Source organism: Labeo rohita, chromosome 9 (assembly GCF_022985175.1).
Source record: "Labeo rohita strain BAU-BD-2019 chromosome 9, IGBB_LRoh.1.0, whole genome shotgun sequence".
NCBI classification, from domain to species: Eukaryota; Metazoa; Chordata; class Actinopteri; order Cypriniformes; family Cyprinidae; genus Labeo; species Labeo rohita.
This window is the reverse complement of record NC_066877.1, coordinates 30638833-30661479: the sequence shown is the minus strand read 5'-3', so window position 1 is coordinate 30661479 and position 22647 is coordinate 30638833. Positions and strand designations below refer to the sequence as shown.

General features: G+C 29.7%; 1 protein-coding gene across 3 annotated transcripts in view; it reads left to right on the top strand.

Annotated features, from left to right (window-relative positions):
• The window catches only part of hdac4 (histone deacetylase 4), a 296174-nt gene that overhangs the window by 177623 nt on the left and 95904 nt on the right, over positions 1–22647 (top strand). For all 3 annotated transcript variants that reach the window (XM_051119035.1, XM_051119036.1, XM_051119037.1), the window contains 5 exons: positions 711–829; positions 18522–18650; positions 18812–18924; positions 20913–21029; positions 21257–21467. In XM_051119035.1, coding sequence (XP_050974992.1) covers positions 711–829; positions 18522–18650; positions 18812–18924; positions 20913–21029; positions 21257–21467 — 689 coding nt within the window. The remainder of the gene's footprint in view (positions 1–710; positions 830–18521; positions 18651–18811; positions 18925–20912; positions 21030–21256; positions 21468–22647) is intronic.

Below are 22647 nucleotides of genomic sequence, written 5' to 3'. Positions count from 1 at the left end.
ACATATATAAACTATAAAATTGTGCTTTTTTTGTTTTGTTTTGTCAATTTTTATGAGATGCACCTTCACAATGTCCAAGTAACATTGTCTAGACTTACTTTTGTTCACTGTCACTTTGGTACAATTAAATGCATCCTTGCTAAATCAAATCAATTTCTTAAAAAAAAAAAAAAAACTGACCTCAAACCTTTGAACGGCAGCGAACATTTCAGCCAGTTGCTTCCTCATTTCCGACATACTGATTACAACATTTGCACTAGGGTTGACCGAAAGTGAGTCATTTGTGTAGCTTCCATGTGCTATTAAAACAGATCACTGGAGCTCCTGGCCTGTTTGAGACGGGCTGACGGTGAGCCAGATTAAATTCTTGGGCCTGCGGGGAAGCCAGCTGACCTCAGATGCCCCATAGCAGTGGTTTTTCCTATTTAGAAGCAGCAAATCCCTTTCTTTTTGCTGAGCTTTGATGGGCAAGAGCTGATGTTTTGCAGTCTGAAAGTGTGTCATACCCAAGCATGTTTGTTTGTAAACAAAACGATGCCCCGCCTCTGTCTTTTAGCCTGCACTGAGGCATTATGGGTGATCTGAGTTTGCGTTCTCGTTAGTTGGCAGAAAGCGTCCCGCTGCTGGGAATGGAGAGCAGCTGTGTGTGGAAATGTCTAGAAATGCACATATTTGAGTACCTATGTGTGTGTTTGTGATTTGTTCCACAGGAAAACCCAGCACAGCTCCCTGGACCAGAGCTCACCGCCTCAGACAGGGATTTCCACTTACAACCACCCGGTGCTGGGAATGTACGACCCCAAAGATGACTTCCCGCTCCGCAAGACAGGTAAAACTAAGCCCCTTCTTCTCAATGTGTCCGGCCCTGTCTTTTAAACTTTTACTAGGGTTGCCTACACCAGTTCAGGTTTACTTAATCAGAACTGCTTCCAAAAAACGTGGAGCAAACTCTGTGACCTTTGCTTCCATTGACGCGTGTGGAAACCCTTTTTTCCTTATGTGGATGCAGAAGCTGTTTTCTCACACTCACACACAACTGTAAAAGATTATGACGTTCAGTGGCTGCAAAATGTGGAGCAGTGTTTGACTGGCTTGAAATTAATTTGCAAAAGATTCATATAATCAGAGCCATTCTGGACAGTGTTATTTTAATATTATATATACACAGTTGTATAGTGTTTATTTATTTTTAATGAATTAGCTTTTATTTTTTTTTTTATGTTTTCAATTTTTTATTTATTTTAGTTTTTTTTTTTTTTTTGTTGTACATTTGTGTTAATATTTTATACATTACTATTTAGGTTTGTTTTTATTTTAATTTTAGGTTAGACTGACTCTCTCTCTCTCTCTCTCTCTCTCTCTCTCTCTCTCTCTCTCTCTCTCTGGATTTTTTTTTTTTATATTTTTTTATTTTGTTTTATCCCCTAATTCTGAGAAATAATTAAAAATATTAAGTAGAATTAAGTAGGTAATAATAAGGGAAAATTATAATTATACAATTATAATAATAAAATAATAATAATAAAAAGAAATAAATAAGTTAATTTATTTTCCCTACGAGTATGTTTTTTTCTTCCTATTTTATCCCTATAAAACAGGTTGCTTAGCTGTTTTTCATTATTTTATGTTTTTATTTGATTTGATTTTATTCTATTTTATTTATATATTATGTATATTTTATTTTATTTGTATATTTTCTATTTTGTCCCTCTAAGAAATAGATTGTATTTTATTTTATTTTATTTTATTTTATTTTATTTTATTCATTTTTTTAATCAGTTAAGAAAAATCTACCTCCAAATTGAGAGGACTAATAAGTAAAAATAATAAGCAGAATTTAGTAAATAAAAATAATAAAAATAATAAAAATACAAAAAAATAAGTAAAAATATGTTAATAAATAAGTAAAAAAATGTAATACATATAATAGTTTTTACGCAAACATTTTATTTTTGTGACAATTAAATTTATATGCTTATTACTGTATTTGTTTTTAATCGATTAAGAAAAATGTATCCCCAAATTCAGAGGAATAATAAGGAAAAATAATAAGTAAAATGTAAAAATAATAAAAATTGTAATAAAAATATAGTAAGTAAGTAAAAAAAAAAAAAAATTTACTTAAGTTAAAAAAAAATAATAAAACTAAGTTGATAAAACTTATTTTAGAACCATTTAGGTCTTTTGCATGTAATAGTTTTCACCGTGTACTCCAACATTTTATTTTATTATGTATGTTTTTGATTGTACTTTATTAATTTGCAGAATTTTTACTAATTCATTATTTATCTGCTATTGTATATATACTGAATTGTTATAAAAAATGGTTTTGTTTTGTTTGGTTAGTTTTTTTTTTTTTTCTAATTGGCTTTGTTTGGTTTTGTTTTGAGCAAGTTATTGACAATTTTTGTGAGATGCACCTTCATAAACAGCTCTGTCCAGGCAACACTGTGTAAATTTCCTTGATGGCACTGGTAAATCCTATCATTTTCTTTCCTCTTTGAACATTCTGGAAAGTTTTCTGCTTTTGAGAAAAAATGTCCAAGTGGTTTTCTGAGGTTTAGGTAAAGACATTCTGACATGTGCTGTGTATTAAGACGGGCTCCAGCATCTGTGGGCTGGCGTAGGTCCTGTGCCCCCCTGCTTCAGCATCACTGTCTCCACTATCGGGCTCCAGGCAGTGTGTGTTAAAGAAGTTGTCCCCCTCCCTTCCTCCCTCTCTTCCCTCTCTCCCTGCTGCAGGAGAGCACTCAAGGGCAATTCCTATGCAGACTCACTTTGGACTGGTTTAGGTAGCGTAAGGCCTCTGTGCTCATTAATCACCCTGGAAATGGGCCTGTCAGGGACCCGCAGTACAACCTGCCCTGGGCCTTTAGCACACACAGAGCCCCGGTGAGACCTGCGTAATTACAGTGCAGGCCAGGGAGACGGGGGAGGGGGAGGTGCTGCGGAGTACATCACAGTCGTAACTGCGGATACAAGGTGAATGCAGCGCCTGCAACTTCAATCAAAGAGTCCTACTGTACAGCAACCTTCATGACCTCTAGGTCTGCATGCGGATGATTGAACATTCATTGCACTCAGAGTCCTAAATGAACTTTTTGCTGCACCTGCCAAATTGCAGATGATCTGAGAAAATTTACAGGCAAAAAATTCCTCATAAGCATTTATTATTTTATTTTATTATTTTATTTTGTTTGATTTTGTTTGATTTTATTTTGTTTGATTTTATTTTTGTGTATTTTCTATTTTATCCCTATGTTGTTCAGCTGTTTTCATTTTATTTTATTTATTTTATTTTATTATTATTTTTTTTATTTTATTTTATTTTATTTTTTATTTTATTTTGTGTTGTTCTATTTTATTTTAGTTTAGTTTAGTTTAGTTTTGTATATTTTATTTGATTTCATTTTTATGTATTTTCTGTTTTATCCCTATAAAAACAGGTTGTTCAGCTGTTTTCATTATTTTATTTTATTTTATTTTATTTTATTTTATTTTATTTGTAATTTTTTTTATTTTTCCAATAAGAAAGTGATAGCTCTGTTTTTTTTTTTATTATTAATTTTATTATATATTATTTTATATATATTCTATTTTACTTTTTTATTTTTATTTATTTAAAAAAAAAAATCAGCTGAGAAATTCTGTACAGGCTTTTTTAATGTCATTTTATACCATACATTTTATTTTATTTTCCCTATAAGAAAGTGGCTTTTTATTTTATTATTTTATATTATATATATATATATATATATATAATAATTTTTTGTATATTTTTATATTTTATATTATTTTATATTATTATCCCTATAGGAAACAGGTTGTTTGGCTGTTTTTCTTTTTTCTTTTCTTTTATTTTATTTTATTTTAACTATATAGGAAATAGACTGTTTAGCTGGGTTTTAAACAATTAATTTATTTATTTATGTCATAGCTTTAGCTGTTTTTTTTATTTTATTTTTTATTTTATTTAATCTTATTTTATGTTATTTTATTTTATTTTTATATATTTTTTTTTTATTCCTGTAAGAAACATTTTAAGAAAGAAACACAGCTTTATTTTATTATTTTATTATTTTATTTTATTTTATTTTATTTATCCCTACAAGAAAGCTTTTGCATATTTGTGACAAACATCATGAGTCAATGTGCCATTCAAGTGCACCTGTCAGTGAAACAAATGATTTTGTTCCACACTTTATTTTGTATTAATGCTACAAATATTCCACCATATGTGTTGCCACATGGGGTTCGGTGAAAAAATAACTTAATACAACCTAGTGAAACTTTTCCACCAGGAATAGTTGTTCATTTTTCTTTAATAGACTGTTTTTGTGTTTGATTTTAATTGCTTTTAATTTACTTTTATTCCATCAGCAGAAGTTTTTGCATGCACATAATCTAAGATTCTTATTTATAATTCAGCTGTTGATAAATTGTACCAGTTGTCATCTACTCACATTTGCTGCTCGGTGAGTGTTAATATTGGACCCTGATTGCGCTGTTGCAACCCACAGTTTGGTTGGATGTGATCTGTGTTCCCACAGCTGATTGTTTTCATTATCCGCGAGTGGCACAACCTCTTTGACGTCCTTTCACGGTTATATTTCCCATGCGAGTTGTTAACCTGGGAAAGCAGCGGGAGGATACAGGCGGTGGAACTTCGGGAAAGAGGATCCGACGGTCTGAACTTCAAGCTGTGAAATGTTCTTTGTTTAGTTCGGATGATTGAGTTTGCGGTAAGGCTCGTTTGCGAGTCGATTCCAGTCGTCCCGCTGTAGATAAACCTCAGTTTGCTCTGGCTGGCCGAGCGCATTCCTGCAGCGAGGATACGGAGAAGGAGGGTGGCCCGGGCCTTAACCAGAACTGTTTGACGCTCGCTTTCCCTCTCAGGACAGGCTCGAGTCTGTTTTCACACGTCTCACCTAACCGTCGGACATCTGGAACCTTGGCTGTTGGCAGCTGCAGGAAGTGTGATGTTGTTTTAGGACAGTCAAGTCTGCTGAATGTCCAGTGGCAGTGGCATGAATGCTGCACAGACGCTTGCTCTTCTTCTGTGTGTGTCGTGATTTTCCCGATAGTGGTGATCAGTGTTTTATCAAGTTGTTTTATTGAACTGCTGTTCTTGATGAGGACAGCGACATGTGACTTGTGTAGTTAGTTTGTTCAAAGAAGTACTGCATATTAGATCAAGTATCTAATCTAATATCAGTTACTTTTTAAAATAAGTATTGTGTCACTGTATGTAATCAGATTTTCATGCAACAAGTGATACGTTGCTCATTACATTTACACAGCAGCTGTTACTCTTTCAAATAAATAGTGTATTATGTAATCAGATTTTTCATGCAACAAATATGTTGCTCAGTTGCACGATATCAGTAACTGTGAAACATTTATTTAACCATTTTTACGCAGCAATACAAGTAATGATACTTATTACATTTGCATAATACAAGTTTTTTTCAAATAAGTAAATTTTAGTTAAATAATTATACAGATTTTTTACATAATCAGATTTTCACTCAAACAGAAATATGTTGCTTATTAAATTAAAACAATATTAGATTTTGCAATTTTTGCAAATATCATTTTATGTAATTATTTTTTTTCACATAATCAGATTTTTTCTTTCAACGAGTATTGATAATTATTTCATTTACCCATGAGGCAAATTACATTTTCAAATAAGTAAAATTTTACGTAATCAGATTTTTTTTGAAATTTCATTTTCAAATAATTAGTCCAGAGTTTCCTTTTTTTTTTTCAAATAATTATACTGATTTTTCACATTATTTTATTTTATTTTTCACAAAATCAGATTTTTACTCAAAAAGTATTGCATTGCTAATTAAGCTTACACAATATCTAATAAAATAACATTTTATGTAATTATTTTTTCAAATAATCAGATTTTTCATGCAACAGGTGATAGTTTGCTCATAAAATTTAAACACTATTAGTTTTTTTAAATTAATTTTTTTTTTTGTTATTATTATTAAATTAAATTACTTTTTAAAATTATTTTATTTTATTTTATTTAGCAGTTTATTTTCCCTCTAAGAAAGTGATAGTGATTTATTTTATTATTTTATATATTATTTTATTGTTTTATATATATTTTGTTTTATCTGTTTATATACATATTTCTTATAAAATTTATGTAATACAAGTTACTTTTTCAAATAAGTAAATGTTATGTAATCAGATTATTTTAGTAATAGTTAACTTTTCACAGAGTCAGTTACTTTTCACTCAAAAACTGTTAATAATACTAATAAAAATGTTACTAATAAAATGCTACTAATTAAAATTTACACTTATAAGTTAAATTTAAATGTTTTTCAGTTTTTTCCAGTAACATTTTAAGTAATTATTTTTTCACATAATCAGATTTTTTTCATGCAACAGGTGATACTTTGCTCATTAAATTTACACAATCTCAGTTGCTTTTTTCATCATAATTTTTTTTCACATAATTAGACTTTTTGTTCATGGAAAAATTTACAAACTATTATTTTATTAAAATAAGTAACCTTTTATGTCCTTTTATGTTGTTTTTTTTTTTTTTTTTTGACAAAACAATACGTTGCTCATTAAATTAGTACAATATACAGTACAGCACATTTTTAAATAAGTAACAAATATGTAACTTTTTTTTTTTTTTTTTTACGTGTAATACATAAAAACATATTAGTTGTTAAGTTTACATATGGTTATTTAACATTTAAATGTGTGTTACTTTCCAATATTTTTTAGTACGTAGCAGACAAAAATAACACTTGCATGCCTTTGCCATAAATGTTGCCTTTGGTTTTTATTGTGACAATTTTTATTGTTTTGAAGTTTTCTCTTGATTTTACAAGATAATTAAAAAAAGATATTTATCAACTTTTTGTCAGAAATGCAACATTCAAATTTGTGATGTTTTACATTTTTCTTGTGAATATCATACATTCAAAAAGTAGTGGAAAAATAACATGACGTGTTACTTTCAACACAAAGTAACAGTGCAACTCAATTATTTCCTTCTTATAATAAGCAATGCTGCTTTTACTAGTAACATTCACCAGCAGTGGTTTTGACACTTGAATGTATGGTGTAAGTATGTGACTCAGTGCAAGCTCTTTTGTTTCATTCATGCGTTTCTCCTGCAATGCTGCGAGGCTGTGCTTTTCTAAACTTGTTCGAGCAGGCGGGAAGGTCACAGAGCTGACATTTATGCGCAGAGCGGGCTTGCGGCAACCGTGACTCTTTTGCTGTGACTCATTCTCTTACATGTCATGCACAAAGTGTTTGTTCTTAGAAAATCTGCCTCAAAATTCATCGCAAACACTTATTTGCTGTTGACGGCCTCGGGGCAGTTAGTAAATGACTGTCTGTTACGCCTCACTAGAAACACAAGTTGCTCTAATTTGATCAGAAATAGGACACTTTTTGCAGAAAATGAGTTTGAGACGTCGCACAAAGCATTGCCGATGCTCTTTTCATTTGTACGCCATATGAATCGCCTCCAGGTTACATTGAAGTGCTTCTCACATTCATGTTGAGACGTCAGTTTTCGCTGGGGAGTTTACAGGATTAGAAAGCCGAGGGTAGAGAAATCTGGAAGGAATTGAGCTTGAGCTTTAAACACAATTACACTAATCAGCCCGGAGGTTGCAATTTGTGACCTAATACCTGCTAATAAGAGCTGGGATGCAGCAGTAAAGGACAGAAGGGTGCACAGGTCTGTGCTTTTCTGTGTTTCTTGGATAATGTTTTAATGATCAGGTCTGGTAATCAAAAGTTGACTAATGCGTATGGTACAAAACCTTGAGAAATGTGCCCAACCCAAGGTTGCTTTAGGGGAACATGTTGCATTCCGTTCTGACTCATTTCACCGGCCACCAGTTGTATATTTGTTCAGTGTTTTTATACCGTAAAAAATGCTTTTCTTACTTTTATTTTTCGTCTTGTTTCCAGCCAAAATATCTAAAAATTTGTAAATCAAGAAGGATTTTCTAGATAAGTAAAAATTATTGTCTTGTTTTCAGAAAAATTAAGTGAGTTTTAGCTTGAAACAAGCGAAATAACATGCCAATGGAGTACGCAAAATAATCTTGTTTTCTACTCCATTGGCAGATTATTTTGGTTGCACTAAGCAAAAACTCACTTAATTTTGACTTCTTTTTTTCTTAAAACAAGACAATAATTTTTACTTGTTCATTTACTTTTTTTTTTTATACATTTTGGCAACTGTAACTGTAACTTAAGATATTTATATTTACCTTTTTAAATGTATCTTATATTAAACTTTATGTTGAAGTGTTGACTCAAGTCTCAAGTTGTGTATTGATTTTTCATATTGTACATTAATTCTAGCCTAATTCATTCTAGCCTTTGAAATAGTGTATTTTATATATATATATATATATATATATATATATATATTTTTTTTTTTTTAAATTGTAGAATATTAATATCAGCCATTTATTGGTGATCAGCCCTAAAATGAAAACACATATCCGCTTCAAATATCTACATTTAAAACTGTTGATTTTAGGTTTTATTTTTAAATTAATTGGACAAAATATTAGATAATTTTAATATCGGCCATTTATCAGTTAACGGCAATAAAATTAAAAAGAAATATCGGCAAATCTGTCCATTTATTTTAATATCTTAATATCTTTTTTAATTTATATATTGCACATTATAATTTTTTTTGATGGCTAAATTCACTTCTAGCCTTTGAAATTGTTTATTTTAGATTTAATTTTTTTTTTTTATTAAATGGTAGAATTTTAATATTTTACATTTTTTATTAAAAAAAATATTGGCTTCAAATGTCTGCATTCAAAATGATTGATTTTAGGATATATTTTTTTAATTATTTGGACAAAATATTAGAGAATTTTAAAATTGCCCATTTATCGGTTAGGGTTAGGGTTAGGGTTAGGGTCAGCCATAAAATGTAAAGAAATATCGGTTTATTAATTAAAATAATTGTGCATCCCAAGAGGTCCCCTACATTGTTGCTGATGTTAAGTTGATGTTGTTATAATTATTATTAATATTTGAGCTATTAAATATAGCTCATATTATTAAGATATTAACTTATGCCATTATTATTTAGATATTATCTTAATATTTAAATTGTGTTGTAAATGTTAAGATATGAAGATATTATTATTGTTATTATTATTATAAGATATATGTATTTGAGTTCTCAAAGTTAATGTGTCGGATTAGTATATTTTTATTAATATTTGTTTTTGTTTGAGCTCTAAAAAGAAAATTCTGTCATTATTTACTTATCCTCCACTTCATGAGTTTCTTCTGTTAAGCACAATATATATATATATATATATATATATATATATATATATATATATATATATATATATATATATATATATATATATATATATATATTATATATATATATATATATATATATATGAAAAGCTGACGGTAACTGTTTAACAGCTGGCAGTAGCCACTGATTTTCATAGTATTTTTTTCCATACTCTGGACATCAATGGCTACGTCAATGTCAACTGTTCGGCTACCAAAGTTGTTCAAAATATCTTCTTCTGAGCACAACAAAAGAAACAAAGAAACAGAGAAACTCAGTGTAAATGATGTAGAATGATGACAGAATATTCAATGTCATTGAAAATGAGCTATTTCTTTAAGTGCATTTTATTTAAAATGTATGCTGTCTTTGCTGTTTTTATGCATGAAAATATATGACTTCTTTTTATATTTTAGAAAGGTAATGGCCATGTTTAGGGGTTCTTGGCATCAGAAAGTTTGACAATCTCTGTCTTAGACTACTGATGGCCTTAAAATGGCCTTGGCTGCAGCTAATGATGAGCCGTGCCGCTCCCTGAACATGCTGTCCACTCAACACGGCTTCTGTTTGCCTCCTAAGAGCTCATTTCCCTTATCTGGATCTAAGTGCTTTTTTAATAGCTGTAGGGTGATGACTTCTGCTTGTCATTTCCCGTCGGCTCTGTTGACAACTTGTCCTCACTAAGACAGTGCCTGCATATTCTTATCAGCCGGATAACTCCTCCAGATCTTCTCCTCAGCAATCATCATCATCATCATCATGAAAATATATCTTCAAGATCTTTTCTCAGATTTCATGTTCTGAGATTTAATGCATCAGCTTGTGATGTGAGGTTGTTCTCGGTGCTTTGCGGAAGCTGATATGCCATCGATACTGTGCAAGAGGAAACTGGTACTTTTTAAGGATGCACAAAATATCAGTATTATATCCAATATTACTTTTTATGTATTATGATCAGTTGATATTGGGTATATAACTGTGCAATTATAATTGGGTTTATTTAATTGTGCAAGGTAATTTGCCCTATTTTCCATTTACTGTAGGTTAAATTTGTTGCCATCTAACACTCATTTTAGTGTTAAATAAGTTTTTTTACTGATAGTTTATTTACACTGTTAAATGTCATGTTTAGAAAATCTCAAAGTGAATATTGATTTTTCATATAAACTCATAATATAAACTAATCATTTATTTACACTGTTAAATGTAAAGTTTTCATATTGCACATTTATAATTTTTTGATGTTTAATTTAATTTCTAGCCTTTGAAATGGTTTGTTTTAGATTTTATATTTAATTTAGTTGTAGGATTTTAATATCGGTTATTGGTTATCAGCCCTAAAATGAAAAGAAATATCGGCTTCAAATATCAACATTTGAAACTATTGATTTTAGGTTTTATTTTTTAATTGGACAAAATATTAGACAATCATAATATCAGCCATTTATCGGTTATCAGCTCTAAAATAAAAAGAAATATTGGCTTCAAATATCTGCATTTGAAACTATGAGTTTAGGTTTTATTTTTAAATTATTTGGACAAAATTTTAGAGAAATTTAATAGTGGCCATTTATCGGTTACCAGCCATAAAATTAAAAGAAATATGGGCAGATGTCAAACTGAATATCAATTTTTCTGATTTCTAATCATTTTTGATGCTCAATTTACTTGTACAGCTTAAAATGATTGATTTCGTATTTTTAATATAATTGGGGAAAAAATCGTTTAGAATTTTAGTATCGGCCATTTATCGGTTATTGGCCATAAAATGAAAAGAAAAATCGACTTATTTATTTTCATATCTGTGCGTCCATAATGTTTTTCTGAACTAAACTGAAACAACACTGAACTGACTTAAGCTGAATAATGAGACTATTATCTATATACTTTTGCCTTTTTTTGCCTATTTCTTTTTTGTTTATTACTGTGAAACTGCTGTAAAACAACTTGTATAGAGTGCTGTATAAAGACTTAATTTATCCACATTGTGGTTAAACTCATGAGTTAGAACCTCAGTATTGATGTTTCACTTTGTGAAAATAGTTTTTAACCTGTCCTGCCTTGTCAGACTGCCCAGTAGGGTCACCGTCACCCTTCAAGAGTTGAGTTTGGAGACGTGTGCGAGTGTGTAACATCAGCAAATATCATGGGCCACTGCAGCGGACGTGTCAGAGAGTTCTGGAACAGAGCTAGCCCAAACACACTCGCACACGGTTCTGCCATCTCAACAGTTTTACAAGAGACCAGTGAGAGTCAAGGGCCTTGAGTCCTGCCAGTGAGAGAGCTCATCTGTTTCCTTTACAGCTGCTGGCCTATATTTCATGCTAAAACTATTAAACATCAAGTTTACATCAAATGGTCAAACCAAAGGGTGTATAGCATTTGGATTTTTAATATCTTTTTATAGGTGCAGTATGTAATATTGACAGCTAGTGCTTGAAATGCATACTGCGGTCCATATTCAAAATATTGGGGAGAGTTGTTTCTCCCACCCCCTCCTCTTCAAACTCAACGCTTATGCGGTTGCCAGATTGGTGACACGGAACAAAAATAAGTGCTATTGACAACGGAAGACGATGCTTTAGATGGATGCTGAGGCTCTTTAGGTCAGTAAATATATGCAATCTCTGACCCACAGGGCTCCATGCTTACTTTTTTCTTTAGGAGCGCTTGTGCTCCTGACTTTAAAAATTTAGGAGCAGAGTCAAAATTTCAGAAGCACCTTCTAATCAATAATCAAACAATCTGGTAAAAAAATTAGCCTTCCCATTACAAGGTGATATTTGACACCTTAAAGTGATTTACCCTTGGAATTTTGATTTTACCTTTGTAATGACATTTTTCTAACTTTATTAAAAGTATGTCATCTTTTATGTCAAATTTAAGTTTCTAAAATTTCTAATTAAAACAACAGAAAAAGAACCAGTAGAATAAAAATAAGTTACCAATCAAATAAAATCAGTATTAACAAAATTAAGTTGTACTACAGATATGGCACAGAAATAGTAAATTATTTAAATAAGTAAAAAGATACTTTAAAGGAGAAGTCCACTTTCAGAACAACAATTTACAAAACATTTACTCACCCCCTTGTCATCCAAAATGTTAATGTCTTTCTGTCTTCAGTCATTAAGAAATTATGTTTTTGGAGGAAAGCATTTCAGGATTTTTCTCCATATAATGGACTTCAATTATGCCCCCAATTTTGAACTTCCAAAATGTAGTTTTAAATGCAGCTTCAAATGACTCTAAACGATCCCAGCCGAGGAAGAAGGGTCTTATCTAGTGATTTGAAAAAAAAAATTGTTTACTTTTTAAGCACAAAAGCTCGTGTAGCACAGGCGTCCACGACACTATGTACTATTGAATCATGTCGAAAGGTCACGCCGAACGTAAGCGGAACTACAGACCCAGTGTTTGCGAAGCGAACGCGCAAGACTAAGTGCAAGTGCAAGTAAGTCAAACGCTGTTTACAAACAAAAAGGTACAACAATGTCGGACGATTCTGAAGTTGTAGGAGAAAATGAGATGGAGCTTTTCGACATACTCTACCTTTTTGAGCCGGAGTACACAGACGATGAACTTAGACATGATTTGTAGCGTTGTTGACGCGCATCCCAGAGCCTGTGCTACACAAGCTTTTGTGCTTAAAAAGTAATAAAAATTTTATTTTCCAAAAAAATGGCAGATCGTTTCGCTAGATGTGACCCTTCTTCCTCGGCTGGGATCGTTTAGAGCCCTTTGAAGCTGCAGTTGAACTACATTTTGGAAGTTCATAATCAGGTCACCAATGAAGTCCATTATATGCAGAAAAATCCTGAAGTGTTTTTCTTAAAAACCAAATTTCTTAATGACTAAAACAGAAAGACATGAACATCTTGGATGGCAAGGGGGTGAGTAAATTATTTGTAAATTGTTATTCTGGAAGTGGACTTCTTTAAAAATGAAGTTAAAACTGCCAGTAGGTGGCAGCAAGTCAGTGATTTAATTATTGAATCATTCATTTGATTCGTTCGAACTTCTGATTCATTCAGGAATAAAGCAAGTGACTCTCTTTAGGAATGGGGAAGTTGAATCATTGGCTCACTAGATTCCTTTAAAAACGCTTGTTCATTCAGACAATGTATATCACTTAATACTAACTTCTTGTTCATTTAACTGTTGTATTAAATCAATATCTCATTTACAAACTCCCTTAAAAATCATTAAAAGCTGTCACTCATCTCAGTTCATCGCATTCACACAAAGTTCCATTATAATCAACAAAACTCTCTACACTGCACAATGAGTCTCTTATTTACACTCTCTCTACACTTTGTTTATGGAAGGATTGGTGAGATATGTCTATTATTCAACGTTGTAAAAACAATGTTGAAGCTCCCCTCAGCGCAAACACAAATATGCTGATCAGTTCACTCACACATGGTGCTCCTAAATATTTTTTCATAGTCACACACAGTAGTTTTCAGTCGCAAATGCACTGTAGAGCCCTGATCCAGTTAGTTTGCTGGCTGTCATGTGTGTAGTGCATTTGTTTTCCACTATCTGGCAACCCCGGTGTTGAAATACTATTGGCTAAGCTGGCAGTGGGCGGAATCATACAGACCAAAACAAAAACAGACATTCCAACATGGAACGCGCATTTCAAAGTAGAAAAATTGACTATAGGTTTGTTTTTTCAGAGAAACAAGTATGTGATAAAGTTTTGTAATTGTAAAAGTTTGATTCTACTTTTTATTGAATGGCAGATGGTGTAAGATGGACACATGGACTCATGTTAAATTTACTCCTGTCTTTATTACCGTTCCTTGTTCCTCTGCCCTTGCTAATGCAGGGCATTAATGGCAGCATGCCCAGCTTTCTTTAACATAGATGTCTGGGAATGTTCCTACCACTTACGAGAAGTGCCGTCCTCATATCTACCTAGTTTGATAAGTATAACCACAAGATTGGCTTTTCAGAATAGAGTGCTCTTGAGAGCAGAAGTGAAGGAAACTTTGCTTCCTCAGGATATACCTATTAGAGCTGGTGGTGGTGGAGGTTTTTACTTTGAAAATTCATTTGAACGTGTTTGTCAACGTGCTATGACTCAGAAACCACAGGAGGTAACAAAAATGTTTTAGCCAATATTTACCACCAAAATGTGCAGAATATGTAACTAGTTTGTGACTGCAAATAGCACCATACTTATATTTGTATCATTTGCTTTACACTATTGCTGGATACTTTTATATACGCACACAACTGATTACTAATGCAGAACTGTGTTAGTCACTTTAATGGTGGTATTTGTAATGTTCTGTGATGCAATGCAGATGTTTGAGTTGTGACGTAATGCATTGATGGTGTGATGCAATGCAGATACATGAGTTTTTGATTTAGTATATTTTCATTTGTTAAAGAAACATTTCATGTTGTCCTCTATTAACTTCAATGCAGGATCTCATACTACCAAAAAAAAAAAGAAAAGAAAAACAAACAAAAATAGTTGATATTTCTAAAACAAGATCATTTTATTTCAGCTATTTTATTTTAGTTATTATTATTATTATTTTGCATGGAATTTAATGCTGATTAATGTTAATGTACAGTAATTATAACAAAAATAATGTAATTAGTAATTATTAGGTATTAATTAATAATTATTATGAAAAAAAGTATGTTATATTTCTTTTTATTCTTAATAATATTTTTTTTTATTTTTCATATTAATTTTTAATATATTTCTTTATTTAATACATTTGTTTTTATTTTTTCTGAATGTATTTGTAATTATATATTTTTATTTTTTTTTATTTAAATATAATTCATAACACATTTTCATAACACATCTTTCACATAGTGGCAGGTACTTAAAAAATCTTATTCTAATTAAACATTATTTTATTCATTATTTTTATTTGTTTTTATTTTCAATTATATACACTTCTTTAATTGTTTATTAATTTGTTTTTATTTTATTTTTTTCTGTATGTCTTTGTAATTATATATTTTTTATTTTTCTATTTAAATATAATTCATAACACATTTTCATAACACACCTTTCACACAGGTATTAAAAAAAAGATTATTCTAATTAAACATTTATTATTTTATTTATTATTTTTATGTAGTTTCATTTATTTATTTGAGTTTTTATTTTCATTTATATACACTTACTTAATTGCATATTCATTTGTTTTTATTTATTTTTATTTTTTCTGTATGTATTAGTAATTATATACAGTATTTGTATTTTTCTATTTAAATATAATTCATAGCACATTTTCATAACACACCTTTCACATAGTGGAAGGTACTTAAAAAATATTATTCTAATTAAACATGTATTATTTTATTCATTATTTTTATTTGTTTTTATTTTCATTTATATACACTTCTTTATTTGTTTATTAATTAGTTTTTATTTATTTTTTTAAGTACATTAAAAAAGATTATTCTAATTAAACATTTATTATTTTATTCATTATTTTTATGTATTTTCATGTATTTGTGTTTTTATTTTTATTTATATACACTTATTTAATAATTTATTCATTTGTTTTTATTTATTTTTTACAGTATGTATTTGTAATTATGCATTAATTCTTATTTTTCTATTCAACTATAATTCATAACACGTTTTTTATAACACCTTTCACGTAGGTATTAAAAAAAAATTCTTATTAAACATATTATTTTATTGATTATTTTTTTATGTATTTTCATGTATTGTTTTTATTTTAATTTATATACATTTCTTTAATTATTTATTCATTTTTTATTTTTTTCTGTATGTATTTGTAATTATATATACATTTTTATTTTTCTATTTAAATATAATTTATAAGACATTTTCATAACACACCTTACAAAAGGTATTTTTTTTAAATAGATTTATTTTAATGTGTTATTTTACCCAGTGCCTTTATGTACAATATATTTTATGCTGTCCAAATCAGCAAGGTGCGCTTATACAGAAATATTAAGCACTACTATCATTTTCAGAAATTAAGTATACTTTTAATATTTAGAAAATATAAAAAAATAAAAAATAATAAATACTCTTGCTTAAACTACTGTTAGCATACTGTACAAGCATATTATTATTTATTTTAACTATAGTTTAATAATAAACCATAGTTTATATTTTCTTATCCTGTTTTTCCCATTTAAGCAAAAAACATTTCTTAACTGAATGCTAAAAAGTTACTGCTACTTTAAGATGCTTAAAGATGCATGACTTTTAGAAGGAAACACTCAACAGTGTGTGTATGATTTGAGCATTTTGACAAGCTTATTCTTGTAAATGTCTGCAGATGCCAAAAGGTACATGAGGTTCCGTTCCAAATGACTATTGAGTGCACTTTACAGCGGCCAGGCCTGCTGTACTCTCAATGAACTTTGCGTGCACTTCTTGCTCGGCCGTTCACATTTTGACACGGGGTCACAAACGAAGCAAGGATCAAGCGCTAGAGCACAAATGGGCCAAGAGAGCGATTGAGAGGCCTTTGTTGGAGTATGTGAGCGGGTGAAAATGTCAGCAGTGGCTAATGGGCGAAACGTCCGTGCCTGGATGACACTTTCAAATAGGCGTGACCCTCGCTGTGAACTTTCGTTTTGGTAATTGCTGGCCAGGCCTGTGCTCCGCCGCCGCCTCAGCGCCAGGCCTGTTCTGACACGCTACGTCACACTCCAAGAGCTCGTGTTTGCAAACTGTTTAACCGAAATGCCTCTCGACCGAGGGTATTCATTTGCAGTGTTTACACTTAGACGAACTTGATTAAACTTTTGGGCAAGATGCTGTGCCAAGCTGGAAGTTGTTCACATGCTGGTTTGCTCCATTGTTTTTCGACTGGAATCTGGATTCACAAGCATAATGAGTGACCTCGGCTTGCCTCTTTTAGGCAAGGATTAATTAGTTGCTTGGGACAGGTCAAGCTAGTGTCAGACGTCTTGGTTATTTAACAGTTGTATGCTGCAGAATCAGTCAAAAAGCCACCGTTTACTGCTTACGACCAGAAATATTTTTCAGTGGAGAATCAGGATTTGTTTCAGATGGATTTTAATGTGTTAGTTGTATGTACATGTGTTACTATTTGTGTATTTAATGTATAATTAATGTAGAATTGTATAATTTTTAGTTTTATTTTGAATATTTAATCATTTATTAAATACATTAAATTATTTATTTATTTAAAATAATTTTAATAATTTATGTATTTTATTTATATACACTTTTTAAATATTTAATTTTAACAGATATTGTATTTAGATATTTATTGAGTTTTATTGTTATTTACATACAGTTTTTAGATATTTTTTATTTATTTATATATTTATTCTAATTTTAATAATTAATAATAATTTATTAAATATGTAATTTGTTTAATTTTAATAGTTTATTTGTTGTTGTTTTTATTTTATTTTTATTTATATACATTTTTTACGTATGTACATTTTTATATATGTATTTGTTATTTATGTATATTTTATTTTAATTTTATTTTAATATATTTATTTTTAATATTTAGTAATGTATTAAATTTATTTTTTGTTATTTTTATTTATATGTAATATTTTTTTATTATTTAATAATTTATTAAATTTAATTGTGTTTTTATTTTATTTGTATTAATTTCTTCAGATATTTATTTTTATTTATTATATATTTATTTATTTTATTTTATTGTTTATTTATAATTTTTATATATTCATGTATTTTTTATTTATATAATATATATATATTTTTTTTTTATGTATTTATTTTTATTTTTATTTATATACATTTCTTTAACATTTATTTTTTATGTATTTATATATTTCTTTATTTTGTTATATTTTATATATAGTAATAAATAATAAATATATTTATTACTTCTTCTTAGACATTTTTTACTTGAGTTTTTTTCCGGTATATTTTATGCTTATTAGCTTATTATTTTTATGACACTCAGTTGCTATGTTCAATGTGTGTAAAGTACATTATTTAAGATGTCATCATAAAAGGCAGCTGCCCAAGTAGGAAGTAGATAGGAAGGTGTTTTTGGAGCAAACCTGTTTGTAAATGTAGTCGATTTGGTTTAATGCCACCCAGCTCTTGTCCACACACATTTGAAAGCAGAGTTGCAATATGAATTATATTTCCTATTCCTGCTTTAAATGAATGACTGTCTTCTTTCTGTCTTTCTCTCATCAGCATCTGAGCCCAACCTGAAGCTGCGATCGAGGCTGAAGCAGAAAGTTACGGAGCGCAGGAGTAGCCCGTTGCTTCGGAGGAAGGATGGGCCAATCACCACTGCAAAGAAGCGCTCTCTGGACATGGCAGGTGAGAGGATCCGTCTTGGACATCATTCCCATTTTATTCATGGTGAAAATAGGAAATGTCAGAAATGATTGGCAGAATCTCCTGCATGCACTGCTAGGCCGTGACTCCAACATTCGTTATTTTTTGACTGACACCAAATTAATGAAGTCCGTTTTTCTCAGAATCGGCATGCAGCAGTGCTCCTGGTTCTGGTCCGAGTTCACCCAACAACAGCTCAAACAACATTACAAATGAGAACGGCATCGCCGGATCAATCTCCAACAGTCAAGTAGAGGTACAGTGCACTGCGTACTTCACAGTTGGTTAAGATCATGGCCTGCGTGTAGGGCTTTCAGGTACGATTAAAGTTATTGTGGCTTCCCAAACTAGGGTTCAACATGGAATTTGTGAGCAGATGAAAAAGAAATGAATAATTATCAGACCTGCAAAGTATAATATTAATGATGATTCATTTAGATTTTATTGATTAATTTTTTATTATTATTGTATATAATATTTTGCATTATTTATGTTTTATTTTTAATGTATTGAATTTTGTGTTGTGTTAGTGTTAACTTAAATACTTAATTTAATTTATTTTATATTTTATTAATTTATTAATTTAATCAATAATATTTATGAAGTAAATGTTAAAATAAAACACTTATTAAAAACATGAAATATTATATTTGTTTATCTACATGTGATATGAAAGCAGAGAATTGTGCATGTTTTAATATCATTAATTGTTTGTATCTATTAATATATTAAATATTTTGAAATCCCCATTAAATCATTAGGGAATACAAGAACAAGTTTCTTTAAATATAATACCAAAAATACTTACATTTATTTTATATTATATTATATAATATTATATTATTAAAATACAAAAAGGCACTATTTTAAAACTATTAAATTTCATTGTACAATTATTTATTTATTTATTTATTTACTTACCTTCTTTCTTACTTAGTTAGTTGCTTGCTTATTTCCACATTTTTGTTTTAGAGTCCCTGGTATTTATTATAATTATAATTTTCAAATATAATTTTTTATGTGATCATTCCTAATTTTAGATGATCCAGTGAATTAATTACTTGAATTTAAATTAATAATAATTTTTTTTTTCATGTGTGTGTATATATATATATATATATATATATATATATATATATATATATATATATATGTATATGTGTGTGTGTGTGTGTATATATATATATATATATATATTTAATTAATGTTAATTAATGCTTTTTATTATTATTACAAATTAAAATTATAATATAAATGAAATTAATTAATGTGTGAATATGCGTGCGTGCGTGTGTGTGTGTAAAATTTGCAATATTTATTTTAATATTATTATTTATTAACATTTTATAATTTACATTTTTAATGTTATATAAATTGTAATAAATTATTAAAAATTAAAATTAGAATATAATGTAAATAAAATTAATTATTTTGCTCTATATATATAAAATATTGAAAAATATATCAAATATTGATTTTATTAAAATATTGATTTTTATATATATAAAATATATATTAAAAATTTATATTTATATGAATGTTTTTATAAAACAATAAAAAATAAAAACTGTAAATTGTAATAAAATGATTACAAATAAAATATATATATATAATTTAACAAATATATATTAACAATCAAATATTATTATTTCATTAATGTTAATGTTTTTATGAAACAATATTAATACTAAAAATAAAAACTAAATTATAATAAATTATTTCAAATTAAAATTATAATATATAAAAATATTAAAAGTTATAATATAAATGAAATTAATTATTTTGATTCTAATATTTTTATTGTGTGTGTGTGTGTGTTATATATATTACTTCATAAAAGCCCATTTGAATGGTTTTTAATTAGGCACTTTGGTTCACCGTGCCTAAGAAAACCTTTTAAGCGTGATAAAATGACTGCAACACATGACATCTCTCTCGAAGCTTGTTAGTGTAATCTTAAATGGACCTTTAAATCTCTTTCCCTCCTTGCATGCTCCAACTTTAGGACACATTTTAGTACTTGCATTAGTTTTACTGGTGGCCACACTTGTCGCTTGTTGCTTTGGGAAGTGTTTTGCAATTTTCCTGGCCGTTTTTATGCATGTTTTCCAGCCGTGGACAGTCTCCTTCTGTAGACGGGTCCCGCAGGGGTCCGGAGAGCGACCAGACAGAGCTGTTTGTTTTTATCGGTGGGGTTTATTTATCTGTGCATATGTTGGTGTGTGTGTGTGTGTGTCATTCCAGCCATCTTTGGCGCACAGACTCACGGGCAGAGAGGGTCCTGTTAGCCAGCTGTCTCTGTACACATCGCCCTCCCTTCCCAACATCACCCTGGGCCTGCCAGCCACCGGCCCTTCCAGCGTGAGTCCATCTTTCTTTCTCTCCCGTCATAGAGAGGCCCCTGTCTGGAGCGTCAGGGGGCCACATGTGGCTTTCGGCACCAGTGGCGTTTCAGAAAGAGCCTTTTGAGAAACAATAACTGACCGCGGCTCTCTGACGCAGGCGAAACATAATTTACGAGGGAATGTCCTCTTTTCTTTGCCCTGGATTCTTTCCGGCTTACGCTCTTTCATTCTCTATTCACATAGGTGGCATCCGGCCAGCAGGATGGTGACAGGATGGCAGTGCCAGGCTTGCAGCCAGGAATACCCATAACCACTCCGTTCATGCCAGGAGCCCACCTGCCTTCTTACCTGGCCGCCTCCACCTTAGAGCGGGAGGGCGGCTCGGCACACAACACTCTCCTGCAGCATATGGTGCTTCTGGAGCAGTCGGCCGCACAGAACTCCCTGGTCGCAGGTCAGTCGCAGTCATAATAACCAATATTGATCTTACCAAGACTCCTTAACCTGCAGAGATAGGGTGAACGCTGGCATTTTTATTGAAGTTGTAAAACAGGAAGGGAGAAGAGAATGTCTATAACATACTACCATAGAAATTTGAATTCAATTTAGAAATGAATGTAAAAAATAAATGTCTTGTCACACATTAGGGGTAAAAAAATGCTAAATTGCACTATTTTTATAGCTAGTAAATTTTATTTTATTTTGTGGTTCATTTATTTTTTATTAATATCTCTTAATGGGTGAGCTGTGTCATGTCAAGTTAAGTTAAATTATTAACAAGAACAATTTGTTTTAAAAAAAAAAAAAAAGCCAAAAATACTTAGATTTTTATTATATTATTATTAAATACTTTTATTATTTAATTTTATTTTATTTCATTATTATAATACAAAATGCACTATTTTTATAACTAGTGAATTTTATTTGTTTTGTGATCATATTTATTTATTTTTTTATCATTAATATCTTTTTATGGGTAAGCTGTGTTATATCAAGAGACAAGTTAAATTATTAACAAGTACAATTTTCTTTGAAATAAAATACCGTATTATATTATATTATTGAAATACAAAAATGCACTATTTTTATAACTAGTGATATGTATTTTTTTTTTTTATTTTGTTATTAATGTATCTTTAGCTATTATTTATTTAATTACTTTTATGTATTTATTTGTTTATTTTTATTTATATACATTTCTTTATATATTTATTTATTTTTATTTATTTATATATATATTTAATTGTTTTAATGTATTTTTCTGTTAATTTATTTTTCTGTAATGTACGTCATGTAATAATTTTATTTTTCTATTTAAATATAATTCATAACACATTTAATAGTGAACTAGATTATTCTGTTTTCAAATATATTATTTAATCTAGTATTTTCTAACTTTTTATTGAAGCTGTGACAAGTTAAATCCTTAACGAGAACAATTTTCTTTAAAATAAAATGCAAAAAATACTTAGATTTTTACTGTATTATTAATCAATGAAATACTTATATTATATTACAGTATATTACATTATATTATATTATTGAAATACAAAAATGCACTATTTTTTATAACTAGGTATTTTTTTATTTTGTGACTAATACGTTTAAATTTACTTCATAAAAATGTGTGTGTG